The sequence below is a fragment of the Lissotriton helveticus genome, chromosome 2_2, assembly GCF_964261635.1.
Source record: "Lissotriton helveticus chromosome 2_2, aLisHel1.1, whole genome shotgun sequence".
Classification (NCBI taxonomy): Eukaryota; Metazoa; Chordata; class Amphibia; order Caudata; family Salamandridae; genus Lissotriton; species Lissotriton helveticus.
The window spans coordinates 136,842,948-136,867,670 of record NC_136060.1 but is presented as its reverse complement, the minus strand read 5'-3'; the positions used below and the strand labels follow the sequence as shown (position 1 = coordinate 136,867,670).

The following is a 24,723-nucleotide window of genomic DNA, read 5'->3' as shown; positions in this document are numbered from 1 at the left end:
AAAAAGGCGAATACCATCAAAGGGCATGTCCATCAAGGTGTTCAGGACATCCCCCGATAAACCAGTGGTCCTCAGCCAGGCGTGGCGACGGAGCGCCAATGTAGTGGAAATCGCTCTGCCCACGAGCCGGCGTGTCAAGGTCACATCAAATCGTGAACTTGGCTACATCTCTACCTTCAGCAAGCGCTTGAGAGAGCACTGTCCGGGCCTCCGTCGGACACTGAGGCACTACCTGCGCCACTGTAGACCACACAGAGTGGGAATAACGGCCCAAGAGGCATGCAGTGTTCACAGACCGCAGCCCTGGACTGGCGGAAAAAATCTCCATACCGAACTGTTCCAGTTTCTTGGATTCCCTGTCAGGGGGAGCGGAAGGGAATGCGCTTTGGGATGCAGAGGCTTGGACAACCAAGCTCTCAGGGAAGGGGTGTTGGGAAAGAAAAATGGGCTCACCCGTCTGTGTTGGGCCTGGACCAGGTGCCCAAAAGAATGTCTGAAAGTGCATCATTAAAAGGAAGCAGTGACTCCACTGAGGTTAGTCCTGACGGCCACTGTAGGGAGATGGAGGTGGAGAGCCTAAGCCGCCCTATGCAACACCAATGCGTAACTTGCACCCTCCTCCATAGCAACGGTAGGAGGAGTTAGCATGCCAAGGTCAGGAGAGGTGTCAAGACCGCTGGCATTCCCCAATTCCTCTACCCAGTCCGGGTCAAACTCACACTGTGCTGTGAGAGGGTCCTCAGACCTCCGAAGGCTGCTGAACAGGTCGAAAATAAGGAGGTGGGACATAGGGGTATAAAAGTCCCATCTGCGTCGTGTCCACATCAGGGCTGAAACCTGGGGAGACATCGTCCGAGGGTACGGGCGATGTCGGAGGTGGTGCTGGTGGGGTCCAAGTCGGTGGTGTCACAAGGTCAACCAGCGTATACCAGGATCCAGGCCTGGATCCTTGGGGGCCCTGCATCGCCGGAGCAGACAGCGATGTCGGAGCCGCCGACAATGAAGAGAGAGGGCCCCCAGTCAGACCCGCGTTGCCAGAAGGCATGCCAGTGGGGCAAGGCGGCCCAAAGAGGCGGGCCTTGGCTGACAAAATTCCTGCAGCTGGGCCGGAGTCGCCAACGGACCCAGGAAGGGCGGGTAGGCTGGCAGAGTCGCACCACCCGCACCCCCAGCTGCGACGGGCGAGAGGAAGCCAGAGAGTAATGGCGCGTCTTCAACTTTTTGTGATGCTTCGCCTTACCTGACCCCGAGAGCTAAGACTTCGATTCTTACGAACGATGGTGATGGCTCTGCAACCGGTCCCACGACCTCACACGGGATCGGGACCTTGAACGGCACGTAGCAGACTGCCGGACTCAAAGTAATTTTCACGACCGCTCCCGCAAAGTCTTCAGCGCCATTGCCGGGCAGTCGGTGCACGACTTGGGGTTGTGGTCGCACCCCAGGCAGTAGAGACACCGACATCATGCAATGACAGCCCCTGCAGGACTTAAAAACGGGCATCCCTTCAGCACAAGGAGTCGATCAACTCGAGAAACAGAGACAAAAAGGTCTCGAAAAATTCAGTCAAAAAGTGACTGGGGGTACCGCTCTATCCGGATCTGCGCTTGCTGGCGCGGAAAAAGAAAGAACTGACGCTGTCTAATTAGCTGCCGCGACGTCATCTCGGTGACCACGACACCAACGACGGACGTGGAGCCACATGACGCCACCTTCCGACAAGTAGGGGTACTGCTGATGAAAACTTTCCGGATCTAGTCGGACGCCTAGGGGTAATTTTATGCTAAGGAATCTATCACTACGTGTTTCTTTCAGATTTTAAAATTTAGGTGGCATCACCGGACCTTTAACAGTTGTATCCATGGACACAAGACAAAAAACGAAGAACCCCTATTGGGCCGAGAACTGCAGACCTTGCGGTGGACTTTGGCCACAAACGCCTGCCTGCTGCCACAGAAATCAATAATCGCCATCCTCCAGCTCATCTCGTCTCTGTGTGGCCTCCGTAAACCCCGATGGGTCATCAGCACGTCACAAATTGACAAAGAACTCCCTCGAGATAAAGGTACTACCTCCCTGCAGCCGCAGGCATCAAAGAAACAAGGTCCAGTCCATAGTCGTTCAGCTCCCCAGCCTGACCGACGTCTCAGAGTACCAGTGCGAGGCACACCTGCTTTGCAGGGTCAGCTTAGCCTCTACACCAAGTCCGGAGGCTACCAGGACCCTCAGAAGATGAATGGCCCGAATGCCAGGGATGCAGGATCATGCTGCAAGGACCTACAAAACAGAGTCCAGGCGAACTCCAACATTACAGTGAGCAACCATCCGATGAGTGACCTCTGGAGACCCACCTCCAGAATTGTCAGTTAAGGGTGCCAGCCCCGACCACAAGGTCCAACCTTGTGCGGCCTTGCTCAGCTGCACACCTTCACTGCACCCAACCCACCCGGCCAGGGCACCTTCAAATTTGCAGTGATCCCAAGGCCCCAGAGCTCTTGAGACCTCTACTACCCTTTAGAGGCCCTCACTTGCCTGCAAGTCCCCCTTAGCTTTACTTTCATTGGTGGCCCCTCGTCTTCGTAGCGCTCCAGCTGCAAAGTCCCCGATTTCTTGTTCAGAGCATCAGGAAGAGGCATATATAGACTCCATTGATGCCGCTTCCGCTGGTCGACGTCACTATGGAGTTGAACAAAGCCTCTACCGGCACACAGAATTACTGCTGAATTTAGTTTTCTGGATCTAGTCTGGCACCTGGGGAAAAGTCAAAGGTAAGGCATCTGCGGCTAGATGTCTCTATCAGACCAAAGTTTTAGAAGATATTTTCATTAGAGAAAGTTTACCTAAAAGTTGTGAGTGACAATGGATCACAACTTAAGTCAGCAATGATTGAAGATTTCTCGTTGAGGAATGGTAGAAATCATATCACTACCGCAGTTTATCACTCAGATAGAAACAGCTGTGGAATGGTTTATACCTCAGTTTATCATTCAGCTAAAAACAGAGCCGTGGAATGGTTTAACCTTGGTATGAAAGGTACTATTCAGTTGTCCATCAGGAACAAAACAAAGTAATGGGTGGAAGTAAAGAAAATGGTTTGGGTATACAGATTTACTCCCACCATTACTAGGTTTAGTCCGTTTGAGATTCTGCGAGGCAGGAAAGCATACACTAAAGATAACTTAGCTTGGGTATGTTTCTAAACGTACGTATTGGCCTGCAGAATTGGTTATTAAAAACAAAAAGCGCGGAATGCTTACAAAGCCTATTATGATTTAAAAAAATACAGCATTCGATGCAAAACATCAGAAAAGGTAATGAGTAAAGGTAAGGAAGGCTGATAAAGTAATCAAATGACAGAGAGGGTCCATTAGAAATGGTGAAAAGTTTGAAAAATTCAGTGAGATGGAGTGATGGAAAGGTGTGGCATATGAGCCGTGCTGCTCGGTGCACGGAACTCATACGAGGAGAGGAAATAATGGAGAAAAACAGTAATGGTTCATGTGATAGGCTGTGCAGTGGCATAGCAAGGTCAGGTAGTACCTGTTGCGGGAAATTTCTTGTCTCCCACGGCTTGACAAAATTGGCAAACATAGGTGTTTAAAACACATTCTTGCCATTTTGTAACCCCCCTCAGTGATGACACCCGGGGCGGCCCGCACCCACCTTCCTACGCCACTGAGGCTGTGTAAAGAAATTGAGTAATCTAGGAATCTATTCCAGCTTCAGCTACCTGTGCAACTGGGGAAGGTAGCGAGGTTGCAGAAGAGATGCATGGTGCTATCCCCGAAAGGGTAGTAGAAAGTTATAATTTAAGTAAGAAGCAAACTATAAGGAGCTGTGCAGTTCAAACAAGCTGTGCAGTTCAAACAATCAAGACACATTGTACATTTTAGGATTATGTTTTATAGTGAACCCTTACATTATCTCAATGAATGATGTATAAAAAAAACAGTCAAACAACTGAATGTCTTATAAATGAATAGTTTGTTCTAATTTTTCTTTTTAGCACATGCTATTACAAATAGCAATTTAGAATTAATTTTAGAAATGCAATCTTACAGTTAGAGGTTTACCTATTCTCAATTGATAATGTTATTCTAATATCTTTAAAGTGAAGCGATGTGTATAGTGTTGATGTTAAGAATTATCATAGGTCACATGGGATAGTGAGCATTAGCTCATAATGTCAGTGACAGAATGTTATATGTGGTTTGTGTGTTAACGGCAGTTGCATCTGGTGATGAATGAGTACATACATATGTAGGGTTTAAGAATAAACCTGTTCATAAGTTTACTTACCTGTGAGTCTTTCTACAACAAGAAAGTCACTTCTTTAAGCTTGTTAAACAATGCCTTCATTTATACTGTTTGTTATAATTACCAAAAGACTCCCAACTAGACTACTGGGAAGATTTAGGCACGCACATCTATAATAGAATCTAGAGAATAGCTTTTGAAGGGCTTCACAATGAGACAACATTAAAGATTGACTGCTTGAGAGAGAGTGGTGTTGGCAAAGAAAGAGGTTATGCACAACAGAAAAACCAGAAAGAGCGAAAAGTCAAAACAAGTGAACACACTGGAGGATGTTTGTTAATTCATTAATTTGCCTAACAATATGTCACTATTCCGAGACTAATCATGTTATAATGGAAATATTGTATTGTGCTAGCCACTGCTGGGAACCTATTTATCCACACTACACTGAAAATGGTATGATTTACTATTCAGGAAATTAAATGATTGCCTGAAGGATTTGTCTATTTAAACAAACATGTAAGGTAATGGTTTGTTTTTTTCATGGAAAGCAAATACAAACTGTTAGAAACTATTTTTAGGTATGCATTGCTAATATCACAATATATCTAACAATGACGTGATAAACTTCACAAAATGGGAGGGGCAGTTAGCATTAAAGTAACATCCATCAGGCCTCAACTGCAGAGGGCAATGATGTCTAAACAATTGTTTCTATGCAAAGCATCCATTTTGAAGGACTGAACGCAGCGGTTTTGCTTCACAATACAGATTCAGGTATTGGATTAGGGGAATAACTATCCCCATATTAAATAAGTAATGAATATGGCAGATTTTATGACGCAAAGAGATAATTAATTGATGGACCAAATACAAAACCAAACTGATACTCTACGATATACACATGCAAGCCCTGATGAAGTTCAAGACAGCTTGAACAAAAAGCGTTGGCTGGATGTTTTTATTCATTGGATTTTACGACTTTGAATACTGGATTTGAACAAAGCAGGAATTTATCCAATAGGCCCAAATAATCATGGACTAGTTTGCTTACAAGGGGGGTGCGCCTTCCACTTTCTGTTCTGTCAAGAAGCCATCTGGAATCAGTTGTACATGGCCCCATAAATAAGCTCGTATTTACAAAAATGTTTTCATTACACCACCTGCTTTCCCAACAGTTTCTAGCTTTAGGAATGCAAATCTTAGCCATTTTATTGTATTCATTTTATAGTCGGTGTTATTAACATGGTATGTTATATAACATGTTTTCCTGTAGCTGGTTTTATGGATCACGGTGAGAATAAGCATGCATTGTTGAATATCGAGCTATGTTGCAGAAAGATTTGTGTTTCAAGCCTTTTGTTAGACTAAGCCTCGTGAACAAATGTGCTTTAAAAAATTCAGCAGATAACGAAATGCTAACTTTACATTCCCTACTGCTACGCTTAAGTCAGATTGGTTTGCTATACAGATTTGTGAATGTCGTTTTAAATACAAATATACTTCATTAATTGAACTGCTTGAATTACAACCATGTTTGCATTGGATAGTGAGGGCATCGCTTATTGAAAACATTTGATGAGTCATGTGTTGCCATAGGGTTTAGCTTATGAACAAGGCAGCATGCTTTTCAGTTGAGTTATTTCTCTTTTTCACTTGATTTCATGAGGAAACAGCTTACCATATCAGATCTGGAAAGTATTTGACTAACAGTCAATGCTTCCTCTTCTGATGATTCATCAGTATCCTCCTGATTGGTTAAATTTAGGCTGGGAGTGCTACCAGAGTACTGGCATTCCTGGAGTGATGGAGTGTCCCCCTTGTCAATGCTGTCCAAGGAGCGTCTGCGAACGCCCCAATTAAAATTGTCCATACTTTCACCCTGTAATAAAGAAACAAAACAATTACAAGTGCAAACCACATATTCTAAATAAAGTTCAGATCACATTGGATGTCAAAGATTATAGTCAGGAAGCTAAAGCGAAAGCTTTACAAGTTCTTAAGTGCAAATAATTTTCAGAAACCCATTTAAAGGGTTCAGTATTGGAATAGGTAATCTCTAATTACCTATCCACCCTGAGAGGAGTTGTGCCCTATCAATGGGCCGAACATCATGTTAAGTACTTGGGCCTCACCCTGACCCCCTCCCTTGATGATTGGAGCTCTGTTAATTGGCGGACCTGCCGAAAGGAGGTCTTAGATGATCTGCGGCGGTGGAAACCCCTGCTGCTGTCCTGGTTGGGCCGCTTGCATGCAGTCAAGATGTCGATCCTTCCCAAAATTCTGTACGTGTTTCAATGTCTCCCCACTCCAATACCGTTGCACTGCATACGAAGTTTGCAGCGTGAGCTCATATCCTTCATCTGGGGTGGAAAGCGCCCCCGGTTCTCCCAGAAAATCCTTATGGCTCCGCGCGACAGGGGAGGACTAGCCTGTCCCAACCTGGTACATTATTACTGGGCCGCGCACCTTCGATTTGTGATCGAATGGGGGGTCAGGGAAAGTGAAAAAGGGTGGCTCCACATGGACAGGGCGGTGACGGGACGCACTGTCTGGGACCTGCCTTGGCTCCACCGAGCGGCCCGCTCTCGAAGTGCGTACCTGGCAGTGCCCACAAAAACAGTACTGGACATCTGGGACGCCATTGCTGTCCCCAGGGGCCTCACTACATTCCCGTCTCCGCATACACCCATAGCGGCTAACCCTCACTTCCCGCCGGCCCATCGCACCCGGGCATTTGAGAACTGGATACAGGGGGATTGTCGGGTGCTATGTGACCTGTTCGACGGGGGCTCTTTTAAATCATTCAGTCAATGCTGTGAGGAGTTTCGATTACAGCCCGCTGCGCGGTTACATTACGCCCAACTCCGACACTGGACTTCTGGAGGGAGTGTATATCAGGCGGCTACACTGGCCTTCACCCCTTTCGAACGCCTGGCCCGCACCCTTGGGGGTTTGAAGCGATTGATCTCCCAGATCTATCACATCCTACAGCACCCGCCACTCACACTCACGCACCCGTATCAGCTTCGCTGGCAGGCGGCGGTCGACACGGATATCACACCTTCACAATGGGAAGCGGTGTGGAGAGATATCCCTAAGGTGTATCGGAGCATCCCACAGAGAGAAAATGCGTATAAGCTCTTGACCCAATGGTATTACACTCCCTTGCGCCTCCACAAGATGTTCCCAAACGTCTCGCCTTTGTGCTGGCGGTGTCGGGCTGCGACGGGGGACTTCGTGCACATATGGTGGGCGTGTCCGCTCCTCACCGTGTTCTGGAAGGAGGTCCTTAGCCACATCAGGGGGGTGCTGGGGTTCCCTCTGCCTGAAGCCATAGGTACGATTCTGCTGGGTCTCAGACCGTCTAACCTTAAGGCCCTTACCCGTACTGACTGGATTATAACGTTACAGACGCTAGGTGCGGCCAAGCAACTCATAGCCTTGTATTGGAAGAAAGCTGACCCACCTCCCATAACCTCATGGTTTGTGCGGCTGTGGCACGTCTTGGCAATGGAGCTCCTTACGGCGCGACTCCAGATGCGCCACACCCGCTTTGAGGCAGTTTGGAGGCCCCTGGTGCGCTACTTGTGCTCCATGGAGCATGCACGGCACATGCCCACTAGTCTTAGGACTCTACATCTCTTTGAGGATGCCATTGTCCCTGCAGATCCTACTAGGCTGCTTCCATAAGCGACGCCTGTAACACCTGAGCCCCAGCGGTTGACCCTCACGGCCTAACACTGCCTTTCATCCAAGGAATTACCCACCACACTGCTTGTCTATCTTCTGTCGCTGTCTTGCCTCCTCTTCGCCCTCCCTCTTTTTCTTTCCTCTGTAGCTTCTCTCTCTTTCCACGAACCCCTGTTGGGTTGTTAGTAAGTCAGTAAGTAATGGTCTTGTTGCTCCCTCTTCTTCCACCCCCCCCCCCTCGACTCATCATTGGGGTTCTTGTAACGCTAAGTGACTTCAACAGCTTCTCCTAAGCCACGCGGCCGGCCCTTTGGGGTTGTTGGCAAGGCGCTGTGTTATCTACCTCCACTGAGCAACACCTGTTGCGCCTTCATCGCGGCCGGCCTCGGATAGAGGTTGTAGGCATAACGCTGTGTCTTTGTGCCCCTCCTAGGGTGTTGTTTCAAAATAAAACAGACTTGTAATAAAATTATAGTTTTCATCATGTTCTTTTTAAGGTGTATTTTATTAAATTGGTGTAGTCCGTATCTCTAGCTTTAGCTGAACCAATTACATTTACATAAGCACACAAACACACACAAAGGAAATACACACACATACACCAAAAACACGTACTGTAGGACAATTGACTAAGCAAACCACTGCACCAGGCTGCAACTTACCTGCAGCTCCTGGTTAGCAAAAAGGAAAACACATATAATTAGAAAAACAAACACTCGGATAAAACATTACAAGGGGATAACATTTTATTAATATTTTTGAAAAAATAGTCACTGGATGTCATTCTAAACGCCATTAATGAGGGAACACTAAATCTGCATACAAAAATTCTAAAGACAGACATCAGATAAAACATATGAACATATAGGTTAAACATGTGAAGACAAATTAATCCTTTATGAAATTCCGAACAAAAGTGTAAGACATCCAAGCAAAAAGAAACACCCTACAAAAAAAAACTCACACTTAACAGTAGAGTAGCAAAAATGTATTGAGCTTATATATAAAGCTTAATGAGACAACGAAATATGTCTGATCGAAAATGATGGCACATTTCTTCCTACAACATGCAAAAGATGAGCAGCCGCTGACTTATTAGTGGCAATGCTTAACTAGCCATGTTAAATTCTCAAATCTGCATACAGCTTACAACCTCAATGTCAGGAACAAAACATCAATCTGCCAAAACAATGCAGCCAAAATATCACAACCAGAATATCGAACAGATATATACATATATATATATATATATATATATATATATATATATATATATATATATATTAAGCACTTAAAGTATTTGCAAGCAAACAGTTTGTGGGTAGGGTTCTATATCAGAATACTGAGGACAAAAACAATTAACAACATTAAATACTAAATCTTTACTTCTCTCATATAATATATATATATATTTTTTTAATTGAATAAACCAAAGGTTACAGGGACATTAAAGTTAGGCTCAGATTTCACTCCTACAAAACCCTAGAAATGTATCAGTTATAGTTACCTGAGCTAGCGTACTAGTTACCTGAGCTAACGTACAAGTTACTTACCTTCGGTAATGATGTATCTGGTAGAGACGATTCTAGCTGCAGATTCCTTAACGTAGAATTATCCCCAGGCGTGAGACTGGATCAGAAAAATCTTCTTTGCCACAGCATCTCTACGCACCGGGGGCGGTACCACGTGATTCCGTCCGGACGTCGTCAGCGGGCGTGACGTCAGTAAGGTCATATTAAGACCCACCCCGGTATGCCGACATCAGTTTTCTTAAGGGAACTTTTACGTGCCACAACAGAGAGCCATCACAAACAAAAACTGTGAGAATATCGGAACAGTGTGCGAAATAGAAGATAAACAGAAAGGAAAGAATCGAATGGAGGGGAACAGTCCATTCGGAAAAGTGCCAGACACCAAGAGACCCCAACTCAGAGGAAACAGGGGCAAGGCAAGAGGAGGCCTGAAGCCCATATCAGGCAACAAAACCTCCATCCACGGCCAAGCCAAGGAAGAGGAAGATCAACCCAGAGACACCAAGGAGACGAAGCAGAAAGAAGGCAAGTCCCCCCCTCCGGGAACACAACCCCGCAAAGAGGGCAGCTGAGCCTACCACAGCTAGAAGTCAATAGACCAGACAGAACAGCGCCAACAGCAATAAAGCAGGCGGAAGGAGAAAGGGTAGCCAGGGGGCACCTGGGAAGACCAGGCAGGGTGCACCTAAAAGAGGGACGAACAGAAATCCATCCCAGCCCCCAAGACAGAGAGCAGGAAGGTGAAGAAGGGCCCGGACACACCTCAGGGAAGGGTTCGCACACACAACACAAAATGACGTGGAACCAGAGCAATGACGCCAGGCCGCAGACGACAGTGCAGACCAGGCTAACAGCGCAGCGACCCCGGAGAAGGATACCCCGGTGCGTCGCCAAAAGCATTCCGAACCACCCAGAAGGGAATTGCACCAGTAACTACTTAAACACCAGGAAGAGCAGAGGCCCGAAGGCGACCACAACTTCCAAGCACAGAACAAGCTATATAACAGCTACCACTACCCCACATAGGGTATGCGAAGTCCGCAGCAGAGGACAACAGGAAGAACCGGAGGAAAAAACCCCGCAGAAGGATTGTCAAGCAGCCAAAGAGAAAAAGACAGAAGGCCTAATCTCGGGGCCAACCTGGTGAAGATAACCCAAAGCAAAAACACACAGTCGAGAAGGGCCGGCCAGCAGCCAACAGAGCCACAGTCCCAACAAAAGAGGACTCGCAGGCACATGAATCACACAGATCACACAACTGGGGCGACCCGCCCCAACGAAGGAACAGCTCCCAAAACCAGATCAACTCACAGGTTACAGAAGGGGAGAAGGAGGAGGAAGAGGCAGAAGCCCCGCCAAGAACCTCCGGACGGCCGAGTCTGCCGGGGCGTGGAACAAAAGAGTGCCAACGAAGGGAAGATCCACCAGTCGTTCCCGAACATTTTCCGGGAACACACTGTCCCGAAGCCAAGCATGGGGGTGGAGGGCAACCGAAGAAGCCATGGCACGACCAAGCACCTCAGAGATGTCCAGAGCGGAGCGCAGAATAAACGCTGCCAGCTCCCGGCCATCTAACGCATGGTGCCGCAAATCAACACCAGCACTCTCCTGAGAAGCTGCAGATCCAAGGGACTCTGCCGAGTCCCGCAAGCAAGAGGTGGCCCTAGCCAACCCACTTAGTGTTAAGGGCCGGCAGAGCCGCACTGGTCTAAGTAAACAAATTGCGCACCGCAAGAGTTCAGCCAGCGGGCCTCCCGTGATGGTGGAGACAAAAGCGACGGCAGGGGGGCAGAGGGAAAAACACACCGGGTCACTCTGTGCTGGAAGGTGCCGGTGCAGAAGATGTTGGGGCACCGGATCCCCCGTGGCGGGGTACCCCCATCAAAGAAGAATGGAGCGAACCCTCAAAGGGAGGCAGCAGCTCCCTCACACCAGAGGCCTGGTGAAGAACCTCCAGAAGAAGATCCACGGGGAAATGGGCAGCCGGATCACCCATGTGCAAAATTCCCACAGCCGTGGACACAGCGCAAGCGAAGGCCGCACCCGCCTCCGTAGGGCCCCGCTGTGGGGTAAGCACCTCCTCTGTTGGCAACAGATGCAAGCTAAGGCGGCAATCGAATAAGCCAATCAGAGTGGGGAAGGGCCGGGTCCGGAAAGGAGAAAGAGGAGTGGGGGACCTGTGGTTCCTCTGGCGAAAACAGCGGCCGCGGCTACTGCGAGGAGCCGTCCTTGGATGACGTCGGGGAAAAAGCCACGACGCGGCAGCCCGTCTCTGGTGAGGACGACACCAGCAGGCATCCAACCTAAGGGGGAAGAGGGGGCATCCTAAGACGAGTCCACGGCCTGACGCCTGTCCGGTGCCATAGAGTCCGCAACCTGGAGCAGGGCGTCTTCGTCGCACAAGTTACGACTTGTGTAACGATATATCAGTAAGAGACATTAGTTAGTGATAGATTCCTCACCTTAAAATATCCAAAGGAGTCAGACTGGATCCGGAAAATTTTGCGTAGCAATACCCCTGCGTGCCGGCAAGCGTCGTCCGCGGCTCCGCGTCCGTCGTCGTTAGCGCTGGAATGACGTCGTCGGAGTACTTAGACGCCGCCCATGCGCGCTGACGTCAGTTCTGATACACAGCTTTTCCGCGCCAGATACGCAGAGCTATGAGAGAACCAACACTGGTGCCATGGAACTAGGGCCCTTAAAGGGGATGACCTTAATGTAGGAGAGTAGGGTCTGCAATCCTATGGTCACCCCAGATTTTTGCTTTTTGCTTCACTGGTTTACGACTTTCCCTGGCTGTGGGCCTGCTAATCAGACCCGCAGCGTAGCTGTTCTCTCTCTAAATTGACATCCATGTACTTTAGGTGCATTTACCAATTGGTACTGGGCCACCTTATCAGTCCCTGTACAGTGTAGCTTAGGTACCCAGGGCATAGGTGTACCCAGGGCCTACCAGGGGCTGAAGCATGTATTATGCCACCCCTGGCTGGCCATCTAAACAGACACAACTGGCTGGTATGACAGCTGGGGCAAGGTGGTGTAATCACCTTTTGCTGTAGATATAGTATACCTATATCTAACCCTAACACATATACTCCTATCAGTCACTCCTATGGCACGCCTTATCAATCCTGAAGGCAGAGTGCTTGGAATTATGTGAGATGGTGCTCTGGCATGAGCTGAGCCCGTCTGCAGCTTGCGGAACCAAGTCCTAATGGCTGTTCCATGATAACGCTATACCATATACTCTTAAGGGCATTATAATCCTCGCGGTTGAATGCTAACTTTGGTATAGCATTATCAAAACATGTCGAGTAAGTTGTCATACCAATTGGAATACTACCCCCTCACCAATTCTGGCGACAGGGGTAGCATTCCACCCTTCTAGAGGGACACGACATGTATGTAACTGTGAACCCCGGTTAAAGTTAACTCGAGCCTTGGCATCACAAAATGGATGCTGCCACCACAGACATAAGTCTGACCTCCTGCTGCTGGGAGTCCTTCCAGCGAGAGAGGCTTGGACAAAGGGTTTCCTGCCTTGGGAGGTGCTAGCACCACCCCAGACAGGATTTTGTGTATTAGGTAGGACATGCCTGAAAGGAATGAGACATGCCTGGGGCGCACAAGGTGTCCTGTGCATACACCGGTTCAAACCAGTTGCTGGGGCATCCCTGCCCCAGCTCTGGCGCGAAATCCGGACAAAGGATAGGGGGTGTAGCCACCCCCCTTCCTGGTCCCACCCATGGGAGGGACCTAGTCACTAGTGCAGCCTCCTTTAGGAGAATAAAGGTAGGAGCTGGTCCCATTCCAAATTAGATTATCCTGAACAACTTTACAAGAAGAAACTCTGGACTTCGACATTCTGCTCCACAGAAGACTGAAGAATCTCCCTTGTGGGCAAGGAGTGTCCACCCTGCAACTGCAGGTCTTCAGCGCCAGGATACTCAATGGAGTCGCAGTGCGCTTTACAAGTACACCCACATTTACATTTACATTTACATCAAGCGTCCAGCGGCTTCACTTTGTCGTCTTCCCTCGAGGATCCAGACTTCAGACCCCGACGAGACCCAGATTCCCAGACCTCTCCGACCTCAACTCACATCTGCAGCACAGCTGAGATCCGTGGGTGCGACAAGACACGTGGGACCAGCCATCTTGAAAGAAACTGCACTTAGCTTCCAGCACGACTCCCGAGGTAAACTCGACCAAGTGCTTTGGGGATTGAGAAGCCCCAGCCCCGAGTAGCTCCTGCACCGAAGATCAGCCCTCCAGCATCCACGAGATCTGCGTGGGGCCTTTCTGCCTGTTTGCTGCTCGACGCGTTGTCTGGTCACTTGCCGGCTGGCTAGTGGCCTCCTAGACGACGATCCTTGAAATCTTCACTGCTGGTCTGGTTGCTCCAGACTGGCCCTTGCTCCCTTCTGAAAGAGGAGCACCCCGGACCCTCCTGGTCCACTCCAGACGCCGATTCCACTCACCGCGTGGGTTGCCTTTGCCAAGGCCTGTTGACTCCAAATCCGGATCCGACACCGCCGACAGCGAGAGCCTGCGTGGGACAGCTCGTGCCTCCATCGTGGTCGTCAAAGACACCTCCTGGTCCACGTGGCTGCAGAGACAAGCGTCCACTCTTCACCTGATCGCGACAACAGCATCTGGTTCCCTCCTGGTTCCACCCCGGTCACTGGCTAGTGACTTTGAACACTGTCCCCTCTGCTTTCAGGTCCTCTTCTTCCTCGATCCACCCGTGGATCGCACCGGACATCTTCCTCCTGGTCGCCTGCAGCATCTTTTCTTCCAGGCTCCATGGACTTCAACGCAGAAACCCGACACGACTTCGCACCTATGCACCCGCAGCCCGTGGGCGAGGTAACAAGAGCATTTCGGTGCTCAATGGTAGATTAACTCTCCTAGTGTCCAGATTCACAGTCGTTTTAGTCCTAACCAGTCAGGATTGTCCGTACTCACCTTTTTCTTGAACTGTACTGTCCATTGACTTTGTTCCGCATCTCGCGTGTGAGTTCACACTCTGCACACGCATCCCGTGGGCCTCCTATTACTTACCTGAGGTTAGGATAGTGTAGTCCCAGCGAACCTACAGCCTCTGGACAGCTCCATTCCTTCTATCGATTTCCTTATACCATTTACTTAGTATATGGTTTGTCGTGCCCCTAGGGCACGATTGTAATTTTGTGCAACTTATCGTATTTTTCCTAAGAGATTGTCATGTGCTTAGTCCTCTGACCTCATAAAGAGTTCAGAGGTGTTTGTTATTAATAAATATACTGTTTATTTTCATAACAACCTGTGTGGTGTCCTTTCATCTGGTATTCAAGGGGTTATATGTGGTAAAACAGCTGGCTTCACATGCCAAAAGAGTTTAGCCTAAGACTGCTTTGTCCATGCTACCATTAGGATAGCTGGTCTATAAGGTTGACTTACAACCAATCACCATAAGGGTTGTTTGGACTGATACAAGGTGATCACTAGAACTAGTGAGCATCATATATCAGGCCAACTTCTCACACTTAACCCTAGATATCGGTTCGCAGAACGGGGAGGATGGGTGGGTCGGTAAGGAATCTATCACTAACTAATGTCTCTTACAGATATATCGTTACACAAGTAGTAACTTGTGCATCTGAAAGAGACACGTTAGTGATAGATTTCTTACCTTAGAATAGATACCCCAGCAATACCAACCCCGGTGGTGGGTCTGCGAACCAATAATCACACCAGAAAGTCCTGGAGGACGGAACGGCCAAAGAAGCCATCCCTCCGGACTTGGCTGTCCAGGCAGTTATGTCGTGCAAACGTGTGCAGAGAGGCCCACGTAGCTGCCTGGCAAATGTCCTGCAAGGGTACTCCTCGGCCCAGGGCAGTGGTAGTCGCCGTGGCCCGAGTGGAATGAGCCCTCAATCCAACAGGGGGCGGCTCCTTAGCCAAGGAGTAACACGCCTGGATACACAAGATGATCCACCTAGAGATGGTCCTCTTGTGCACCGCCTTTCCCTTATTAGCGCGCACGTAACCAACAAAGAGTTGGTCATCCACCCTGAACTGGTGTGTGCGATCCAGATAGTAAGAGAGCGCACGTTTTGGGTCCAGACGGTGGAGCCTCTCTTCCTCTTTCGAGGGATGCGGAGGCGGAAAGAAGGTGGGCAAGGTAATGGACTGCCGGACGTGGAAGGCCGTGACAACCTTGGGCAGGAAAGAGGGTCTTGTCCGCAACACAACCTTGTCCGGATGGACAGAGAGGAAAGGAGGAGTGGAAGAAAGAGCCTGGAGCTCACTCACCCTCCTGGCAGAGGTGATGGCAACCAGGAAAGCAGTCTTCAAAGTGAGAAGACGGAGAGGACAATGATGGAGCGGCTCAAAGGGAGCACACATTAGGTAAGTAAGAACAAGGTTCAAGTCCCACTGGGGCATCACGAAAGGAACAGGAGGGAATATGTGTGTGATGCCCTTCAAAAACCTATTTACAATTGGGGACTTGAACAAGGAAGGCTGATCAGGTAGCCTTAAGAAGGCGGAAAGGGCAAAAAGGTACCCCTTGATAGTGCCCAGAGCAGAGCCCTGCTGGGCAAGAGAAAGAAGGAAGAGGAGAACCTCAGAAAGGGGTGCAGAGAGTGGATCCACAGCCTTTGCTGTGCACCATGCCACAAATCTGTTCCACCTGCAGGGGTATACCGACTTTGTGGAGGGACGCCTGGCTGCCAGAATGACATTACAGACTTCAGGAGGCAAGTCAAATGGCCTCAACTGTCGCCACTCAATCTCCAAGCTTGTAGGTGGAGACTGGACAGGTTCGGGTTGAGGACCGTCCCCTGCTGCTGCGACAGAAGGTCCTCCCGATGATGCAGACGAATCGGGGTATCGACTGACATGCTGAGTAGCTAGTAATATCAGTATCTTGGTGCCCGGTCCGGAGCCACAAGGATAACATGGGCCCAGTCGCGCCTGATCTTCTTCAGCACTCTGGGCAGAAGTGGTATAGGCGGAAAGGCGTACAATAGACCGCAACTCCACTCGCGACAAAAAGCGTCTCCGAGCGAGTGCCGCCTTGGAAATTCCAACGCGCAGAACTGATGACATTGCGCGTTCTCTTCTGTGGCGAATAGATCTAACCAAGGCTCTCCCCACTGCTGAAAGAGACCTTGCGCCACGTCCGAGTTCAGACGCCATTCGAGATCCATCATGCACCGACGGCTGAGTTCGTCCGCCATGGCATTCAGAGAGCCTGCTAGGTGTTGAACCACCAGGGTCACGCCCTGATGTTCCAGCCACTGCCAGAGGCGCAGAGCCTCCTGGCATAGGGTCCACGACCCCACCCGCCCTGTTTGTTGCAGTACCACATGGCGGTGGTGTTGTCTGTGAACACCTGCACTACACTCCCCCGGACAGTGGGGAGGAATGCCTTCAGTGCAAGTCGGATCGCCCGCAGCTCCAGAAGGTTGATGTGAAGCTGGGACTTTGCCAGAGACCAAAGGCCTCTGATCGCCGCCTCTCCCATGTGGCCTCCCCAGCCCTGGAGGGACGCGTCCGTCACTACCACGTGCTCCGGGTGGGGTAGGTAGAGGGATCTGCCACTGACCCAATCGCGGTCCCTGAGCCACCACTGCAACTGTCTTGCAGTGCCCTCCGAGCTCAAGACATGATCGGATAAGTCGCCCTGATGCTGGGCCCACTGAAACTTCAGGTCCCACTGCAGAGCCCGCATCCGCCACCGGGCGTGATGCACCAGAAGGATGCAGGAGGCCATGAGCCCCAGAAGCCGCAGCGTCAATCTGACCGAGACGAGGGATAAAGGCTGAAAGATCGTAATCAGAGCCTGAATATCCCGAACCCGCTGTTCGGGAGGATAAACCCGAAACTGCGCTGAGTCTAGAACCGCTCCTATGAAGAGGAGCTTCTTAGAGGGACACAGGTGCGACTTCGGCACGTTGATGGAGAACCCCAGCAAGTGCAAGAGGTCGGCCGTAGTCTGGAGGTGGCTGACGACTATCTGGGGCAAGCCCGCCTTCAACAACCAGTCGTCAAGGTAGGGGAAGACTGACACCCCTAACCTGCGCAGATGAGCTGCGACCACCGCCATCACTTTCGTGAACACCCGTGGGGCGTTGGTAAGGCCGAAGGGGAGCACGGTAAACTGAAAGTGCTCGTGGCCTACCGTGAACCACAGGTAACGTCGGTGGGCAGGCAGGACGGGGATGTGAAAATAAGCATCCTGGTCCAGGGCAGCTAAGACCGGAGCCAAAGTCAGCATCTTGAACTTCTCCTTCCGGAGGAAGCCGTTGACGTTCCGTAGGTCCAAGATAGGGTGTAGGCCCCCTTTGCCCTTCTTGGGTATCAGAAAGTAGTGGGAGTAACTGTAGGAGAGTAGGGTCGGCAATCCTATGGTCACCCCAGATTTTTGCTTTTTGCTTCACTGGTTTACGACTTTCCCTGGCTGTGGGCCTGCTAATCAGACCCACAGCCTAGCTGTTCTCTCTCTAAATCGACATCCATGTACTTTAGGTGCATTTACCAATTGGTATTGGGACATCTTATCAGCCCCTGTACAGTGTACCTTAGGTACCCAGGGCATAGGTGTACCCAGGGCCTACCAGGGGCTGAAGCATGTATTATGCCGCCCCTGGCTGGCCATCTAAACAGACACAACTGGCTGGTAAGACAGCTGGGGCAAGGTGGTATAATCACCTTTTGCTGTAGATATAGTATACCTATATCTAACCCTAACACATATACTCCTATCAGTCACTCCTATGGCACGCCTTATCAATCCTGAAGGCAGAGTGCTTGGAATTATGTGAGATGGTGCTCTGGCATGAGCTGAGCCCGTCTGCAGCTTGCGGAACCAAGTCCTAATAGCTGTTCCATGATAACGCTATACCATATACTCTTAAGTGCATTATAATCCTCTCGGTTGAATGCTAACTTTGGTATAGCATTATCAAAACATGTCGAGTAAGGTGTCATACGAATTGGAATACTACCCCCTCGCCAATTCTGGCGACGGGGGTAGCATTCCACCCTTTTAGAGGGACACGACATGTATGTAACTGTGAACCCCGGTTAAAGTTAACTCGAGCCTGAGCATCACAAAATGGATGCTGCCACCACAGACACAAGTCTGACCTCCTGCAGGTGGGAGTCCTTCCAGCGAGGGAAGAATCTCCCTTGTGGACAAGGAGTGTCCACCCTGCAACTGCAGGCACCATCAAGCGTCCTAGCGGTTCCCTTTGTCGTCCTTCCTGCCGGAACCAGACTTCAGAGCCCGACGAGATCCGGACTTCCAGACCTCTCCGACCTCAACCTACATCTGCAGCACAGCTGAGATCCGTGGGTGCGGCGAGACACGTGGGACCAGCCATCTTGAAGAAACTGCACTTCGCTTCCAGCACGACTTCAGAGGCATCCTCGAGAAAGTGCTTTGGGGATTGAGAAGCCCCAGCCCCGAGCAGCTCCTGCACCGAAGACCAGCCCCCCAGCATCCACGAGATCTGCGTGGGGCCCTTTTGCTTGAATGCTGCTCGACGCGTTGTCTGGTCACTTGCCGGCTGGCTAGCGGCCTCCTAGACGACGATCCTTGAAATCTTCACTGCTGGTCTGGTTGCTCCAGAATATCCCTTGCTTCCTTCCAAAAGAGAAGTACCTCGGACCCTCCTAGTCCACTCACCGCGTTGGTTGCCTTTGCCAAGGCCTGTTGACTCCAAATCCGGATCCGACACCGCCGACAGCGAGAACCTGCGTGGGACAGCTCGTGCCTCCATCCTGGTGGTCAAAGACACCTCCTGGTCCACGTGGCTGCAGAGACAAGCGTCCACTCTTCACCTGAGCGCGACAACAGCACCTGGTTCCTTCCTGGTTCCACACCAGTCACTGGCTAGTGACTTTGAACACTGTCCCCTCTGCTTTTAGGTCCTCTTCTTCCTCGATCCACCCGTGGATCGCACCGGACATCTTCCACTTGGTCACCTGCAACATCTTTCTTCAAGGCTCCATAGACTTCGACGCGGAAACCCGACACACTTTGACACCTATGCACCCGCAGCCCGTGGGTGCGGTAACAAGAGCATTTTGGTGCTCAAGGGTAGATTAACTCTCCTATTGTCCAGATTTCCAGTCGTTTTAGTCCTAGATAGTAAAGACTGTCCGTACTTACCTTTTTCGTAAACGGTACTGTCCAATGACTTTGTTCCGCATCTCGCGTGTGAGTTCACACTCTGCACACATGTCCCGTGGGCCTCCTATTACTTACCTGAGGTTAGGATAGTGTAGTCCCAGCGAACCTACAGCCTCTGGACAGCTCCATTCCTTCTATCGATTTCCTTATACCATTTACTTAGTATATGGTTTGTCGTGCCCCTAGGGCACCATTGTAATTTTGTGCAACTTATCGTATTTTTCCTAAGAGATTGTCATGTGCTTAGCCCTCTGACCTCATAAAGAGTTCAGAGGCGTTTGTTATTAATAAATATATTGTTTATTTTCATAACAACCTGTGTGGTGTCCTTTCATCTGGTATTCAAGGGGTTATATGTGGTAAAACAGCTGGCTTCACATGCCAAAAGAGTTTAGCCTAAGACTGCTTTGTCCATGCTACCATTAGGATAGCTGGTCTATAAGGTTGACTTACAACCAATCATCATAAGGGTTGTTTGGACTGATACAAGGTGATCACTAGAACTAGTGAACATCATATATCAGGCCAACTTCTCAGAGTGACCACGACGCCAACTACTAATACAAAGTCGACCGAAGCCACCTACCAACGCGCAGGGGTACTGCTAAAGAAAAAATCTCCGTATTCAGTTTCAAACCTGGGGGTAATTCTAAAGGTAAGGAATCTATGACTACAGTCTCTTTCAGATATACCCGTCCACTGTATTACAAGCTCCATTATATCCTAAGGAACTTGTAATGCGGAGGACGGGATATCCGTCACATTTGTCATGGAGTATCCCATCCATCAAGATCGTAATCAGGCCCGGAGTCTGGGATTCCACTGTGGGAGCAGCCCAATGATCTGGAGCAGGAACAGCCCTCAGAATTGGAGAGGGATCATTGTTTTGAAACTGACCGCCTCTTGTGTTTCGCTAACCGCTTTCTGATCGATATTGGGCTTATCAGGTATAATTTTTCACACATCTTCGAGTTCGTACCACAAACAAAAAAGTAACGAAGGTGCATGACCAACATCTGCTTTCTGCAGTAACAAAGGGGAGACATTTTCCCCACCACATAGTCTATGTGGAATTAAGGTATTGGCAAAGCTGGTGAAGTTGTGAGTAGAGCATCAGATCAATGTTGAAGAACATGGAAATAAAAGAACTGAAGGCAGCGTGCATCTATGCATTTATGTAGCTCTGCTTGTCACTACAGGGGCAGCGCAAAGATGTTGAGGAGCTCAAAGGCATCACCTATTGGTGCGCGTGGGATCCGGACTGGCACCTGGGATTAATCTACAGGTATCAATGTTGTGGTCTGAAAAAACTACCAGAATAACAGCTGCAATTTAAATGTCATCTTTCTAAGTTCATGCTGGAAGATCTCTTGCTGCAGGGATGTTAAATTACAGTATGAACATTAGCCATATGCCTCCACATATAAAATCCATTGGATTGATGGAGGTTGTATAAATCATGACTCATAACAAGGTACACATGTTGGTGTCAGGATTCCAATGTAACTTCTAAACAATTTAACTCCACCGTGATAATCTATATGGTGTAGAAGGTAATTTTGAACTCCCAGATGTACGAGTTACTTACCTTTGGTAACAATGTATCTGGTAGAGACAATTTTAGCCGCCGATTCCTTAACGTAGAATTATCCCCAGGCGTGAGTCTGGACCCGGAAAACGTTGTTTGCCACAGCATCCCTGCGTGCCGGGGGACGGTACCACGTGACTCTGCCCTGACGTCGTCTGCTTTTGTGCCGTCAGCGAGGATACATAAGTCCCAACTCGGCGCGTCTACGTCAGTTTTCTTCTGAGAACTTTTCCGCGCCACAACGCGGAGCCATCACAAACAAAACTGTGAATACTGGAACAGTGTGCAAAAATCCAGCTAAACAGAAGGGAAAGAAACACATGGTGAGGAACAGCAGGACCATCCCGAATAGTGGCAGGCACTAAGGCACCAAGTCACGGAATGAAAAAATCAGAGCGCAGCTACTAAAAGCAAGCCTGCAGACAAATACAACAGCCTCCCCAAGGGCTGGAAGCATATGAAAGAATGAGCAACAGACGAATAAGTCTGCAACCACCGCCCAGAACAAAGAAGGGTTCCAGGGCCAGAACGTAAGAGCAATGACAATTCACCCCCAGGCAGCGCCAGCAGGAAGGATCTCCTAAAAAGAACTGAGGGTCGAGGCGCAGCCAAGGGACCTCAACCCCAAGGACTGCGAGAGTCAGAAGTGCCAGCCGCACAAGGAAGCAGAGCACGAGTGAACCCCACATTGGAGACCAAGGTGCAGGGGCGCAGAGGTACCCAGGAATTCATCACCCAATCACCAGAAAGGAAGGAATGGAGCAACAACAAGGAGAGCCTCCCCCTAGGAAGGGAGTAAGAAAAGGGCACTCGCAGAGGACAGCCGCCCTGAGGCAGGCAAGTGCAGAAGACCAAGAAGGGTCCTCACAGAAACGGGGAGGAAGGGCAGGTCGTGAAGGAATCTGTAGCTAGAATTGTCTCTACCAGATACATCGTTACCGAAGGTAAGTAACTCGTACATCTGATAGAGACTACTAGCTGCAGATTCCTTAATGTAGAATACATACCCTAGCTATACCCCAGGGGAAGGAGGGTCTGCGAGAGGACCTCTCCAGCTCAGGCGAACCCACGACCCCAATAGGGGACAATCACCGGGACAGGGAAAATAACCCAGTCCCCCACCCCCAAGTAGACTAGAACCTCAGCATCGCAGAGAACACCGCCCCACAGGGTATGTGACATAACGACAAGAGGCAGCCCAGCCCTCACAAAGCAGGAGAAGGAAGGGCAATATGAAAGAAGGCCAGCAGCCAATGTACCAGGGACCTCCACCGGAAGCCCCAGGTACAGGCAACGCAGAGGAGTACCAAGGAAGAAGAGCAACCCAGAGACTCCATGGAGAAGAGCAGAAACGAGGACAAGAGCCCTCCACCAAGAACACACCCAATGAAGAGGGCAGCCAAATCCATCCCAGCTGGAAGTCAACAGGCCAGACAGACCAGCGCCTCAGCAATAAGGAAGGTGGGAGAAGAAATACATAGTCCCACAAGGCTCCTGCAAAACAAGAAACAGAGGCGCCAGGCCCCACTCTAAGGTCCCTGGCCGTCGACCAGAAGTACAGGCGGGGCAGCTGGACGCTGACAAGTGCCATTAAACTAAACGTCCAGACCACAACGTCCAGGCGAACACAGCTGTGTGCCAGGAACCAACCAGCCGGTAAACAAAAGGAGAAACAAGTAGGACGAACCAAGCCGTCAACACAGGAAAATAACCCTTCTGAAACACCAGACAAGAGGACTAGGCCGTACGGCAGACAAAGGGCAAAACACAGCAGCACAACGCCGCAGCTGCCCAAGACAACACACCAGCAGCATACAGCAACACCAGGAAGGGCGAGGAACCTGCAAGGAGGAGTCCACACCCTCCCAGTGTAAGACAGGGCTATCCAATAGCTACAAATACCCCACTTAGGGTAGGACACGTCCCAAGAAAGCATGGGAACCACTCTTAGGGAAAAATCCTGCATCAGAAAAAAAACTATAAACCTGTGGCAGAAACCACAGAAGGCTTAGAAAGCAGCCAAAAAGTATTCACTTGCCAAAAAACAGGGGGCTGAACCAGCAGCCAACTAAAGAAGAGGGCCAACCAAGGGACCCCGAGGGCACAGCACCCATCACAGAAAGTGTAATGGGCTCTCCAAACACCAGAGTCCAGGAGCAGGTGGGATAACACCTCCCAGCAAGTCCCGGAGGATCAAGAAACCAGCCTACGGTGGAGGAGGAGGACAGAGGCCCAGAAGACGCTGAATGGCAGAGTCTGCATGAGTGTTAAACAGAAGGATCCAGTCAATGGGTAGGTCAGTCAGACGTTCCCTGATATTTCCAGGAAAAACAGCATCAAGTAGCCAAGCATGGCGACGGAGAGCCAACAAAGTGACCATATCACGGCCGAGAGCATCAGCAACATCCAAGGCTGCACGAAAAATAAATGCGGCAACTCCCTGCCATCCAACACATGGGCCCGCAGATCAGCATGGGCACCCTCATGAGAGAGATGAGAAAGAAGGGACTCCACAGAGTCCAACAGACTGGAAGTAGCCCATGTCACCACAAGTGTTAAGCGCGCGCAAGGCAGAACTAGACAAAGCGAAGACATTACGCCTGATGAATCCAACCATCGGGCCTCCAGAGACGGAGGAAACACCACCACAGGCAAACACGCAAAGTAATTCCGCAGAAGAGAGCCTTGAGCAGAAGGGTGGAAAGAAAGACTGACAGGGTCATGCGGAGCAGGGTGCCCCCGAGCCCAAATAAGAGAATTGTGGAGTGACGCTTCAAAGGGAAGGAACAACTCCCGTACACCAGAGCCCTGGTGCAGAACTTCAAAAAGGTTGTCCGTAGGAAACGGAGTGACAGAATCACCCATCCGCAGAATACCAGCGGCTGTGGAAATAGCCTGAACAAAGCCAAGACTAGCCTCCGTAGGGAGCAGCGGAGGAGAAAGTAATTCCTCCGTTGGAGACGGCTGCAAACTGAGCCGCCCTTCCACATGTCCAGGGGGAAGCGGCCAGCCCGAAATAGTGGGGGGTCCACGGAGGAATGGGGAACCTGAGGGGCCCCAGTGGAAGGCGGAGAGTCTGGTGGTAAATCCATCCATGAGCCTCGAAAAAAAGGGTTTGAGGATTTAGGCTGTGGGGACGGGAGGAGCCCTCCCTGGAAGATGCAGGTAAAAAGGAAACAACATGGCGCCCTGTCTCCGGGGAGGAACACATCATCAGCTGGCAGACCTCTGGAGAAGAGACCTCAGGGGACGAATCAAGAATCCAACACCAGCACGGCTCCGTGGAGTCCGCCACCGGCGCCTGATCGACGTCGATAGGCGCTGTAGTAGGTACTCGTGACGCCGGGTCGACTTCTGCCACCATGTGCTCTCCAGGAGGACGGAGCGGGGTCGGCACCAGAACGGCGAGGGAGAAGTGGCGATGTGGTGCCGGCTCAGCCTCAGATGGGGCAGTCGCCCACGTCGAG

General features: G+C 50.1%; 1 protein-coding gene across 11 annotated transcripts in view; it reads right to left on the bottom strand.

Annotated features, from left to right (window-relative positions):
* FRYL (FRY like transcription coactivator) overlaps positions 1 to 24,723 on the bottom strand; it is a 2,496,013-nt gene that overhangs the window by 323,839 nt on the left and 2,147,451 nt on the right. For all 11 annotated transcript variants that reach the window (XR_013608325.1, XM_078678213.1, XM_078678216.1 and 8 more), the window contains one exon: positions 5,939 to 6,139. Coding sequence is in view for 10 of the 11 variants with exons in the window: in XM_078678213.1 (XP_078534339.1) it covers positions 5,939 to 6,139 (201 nt within the window). In the remaining variant the exon portion in view is untranslated. The remainder of the gene's footprint in view (positions 1 to 5,938; positions 6,140 to 24,723) is intronic.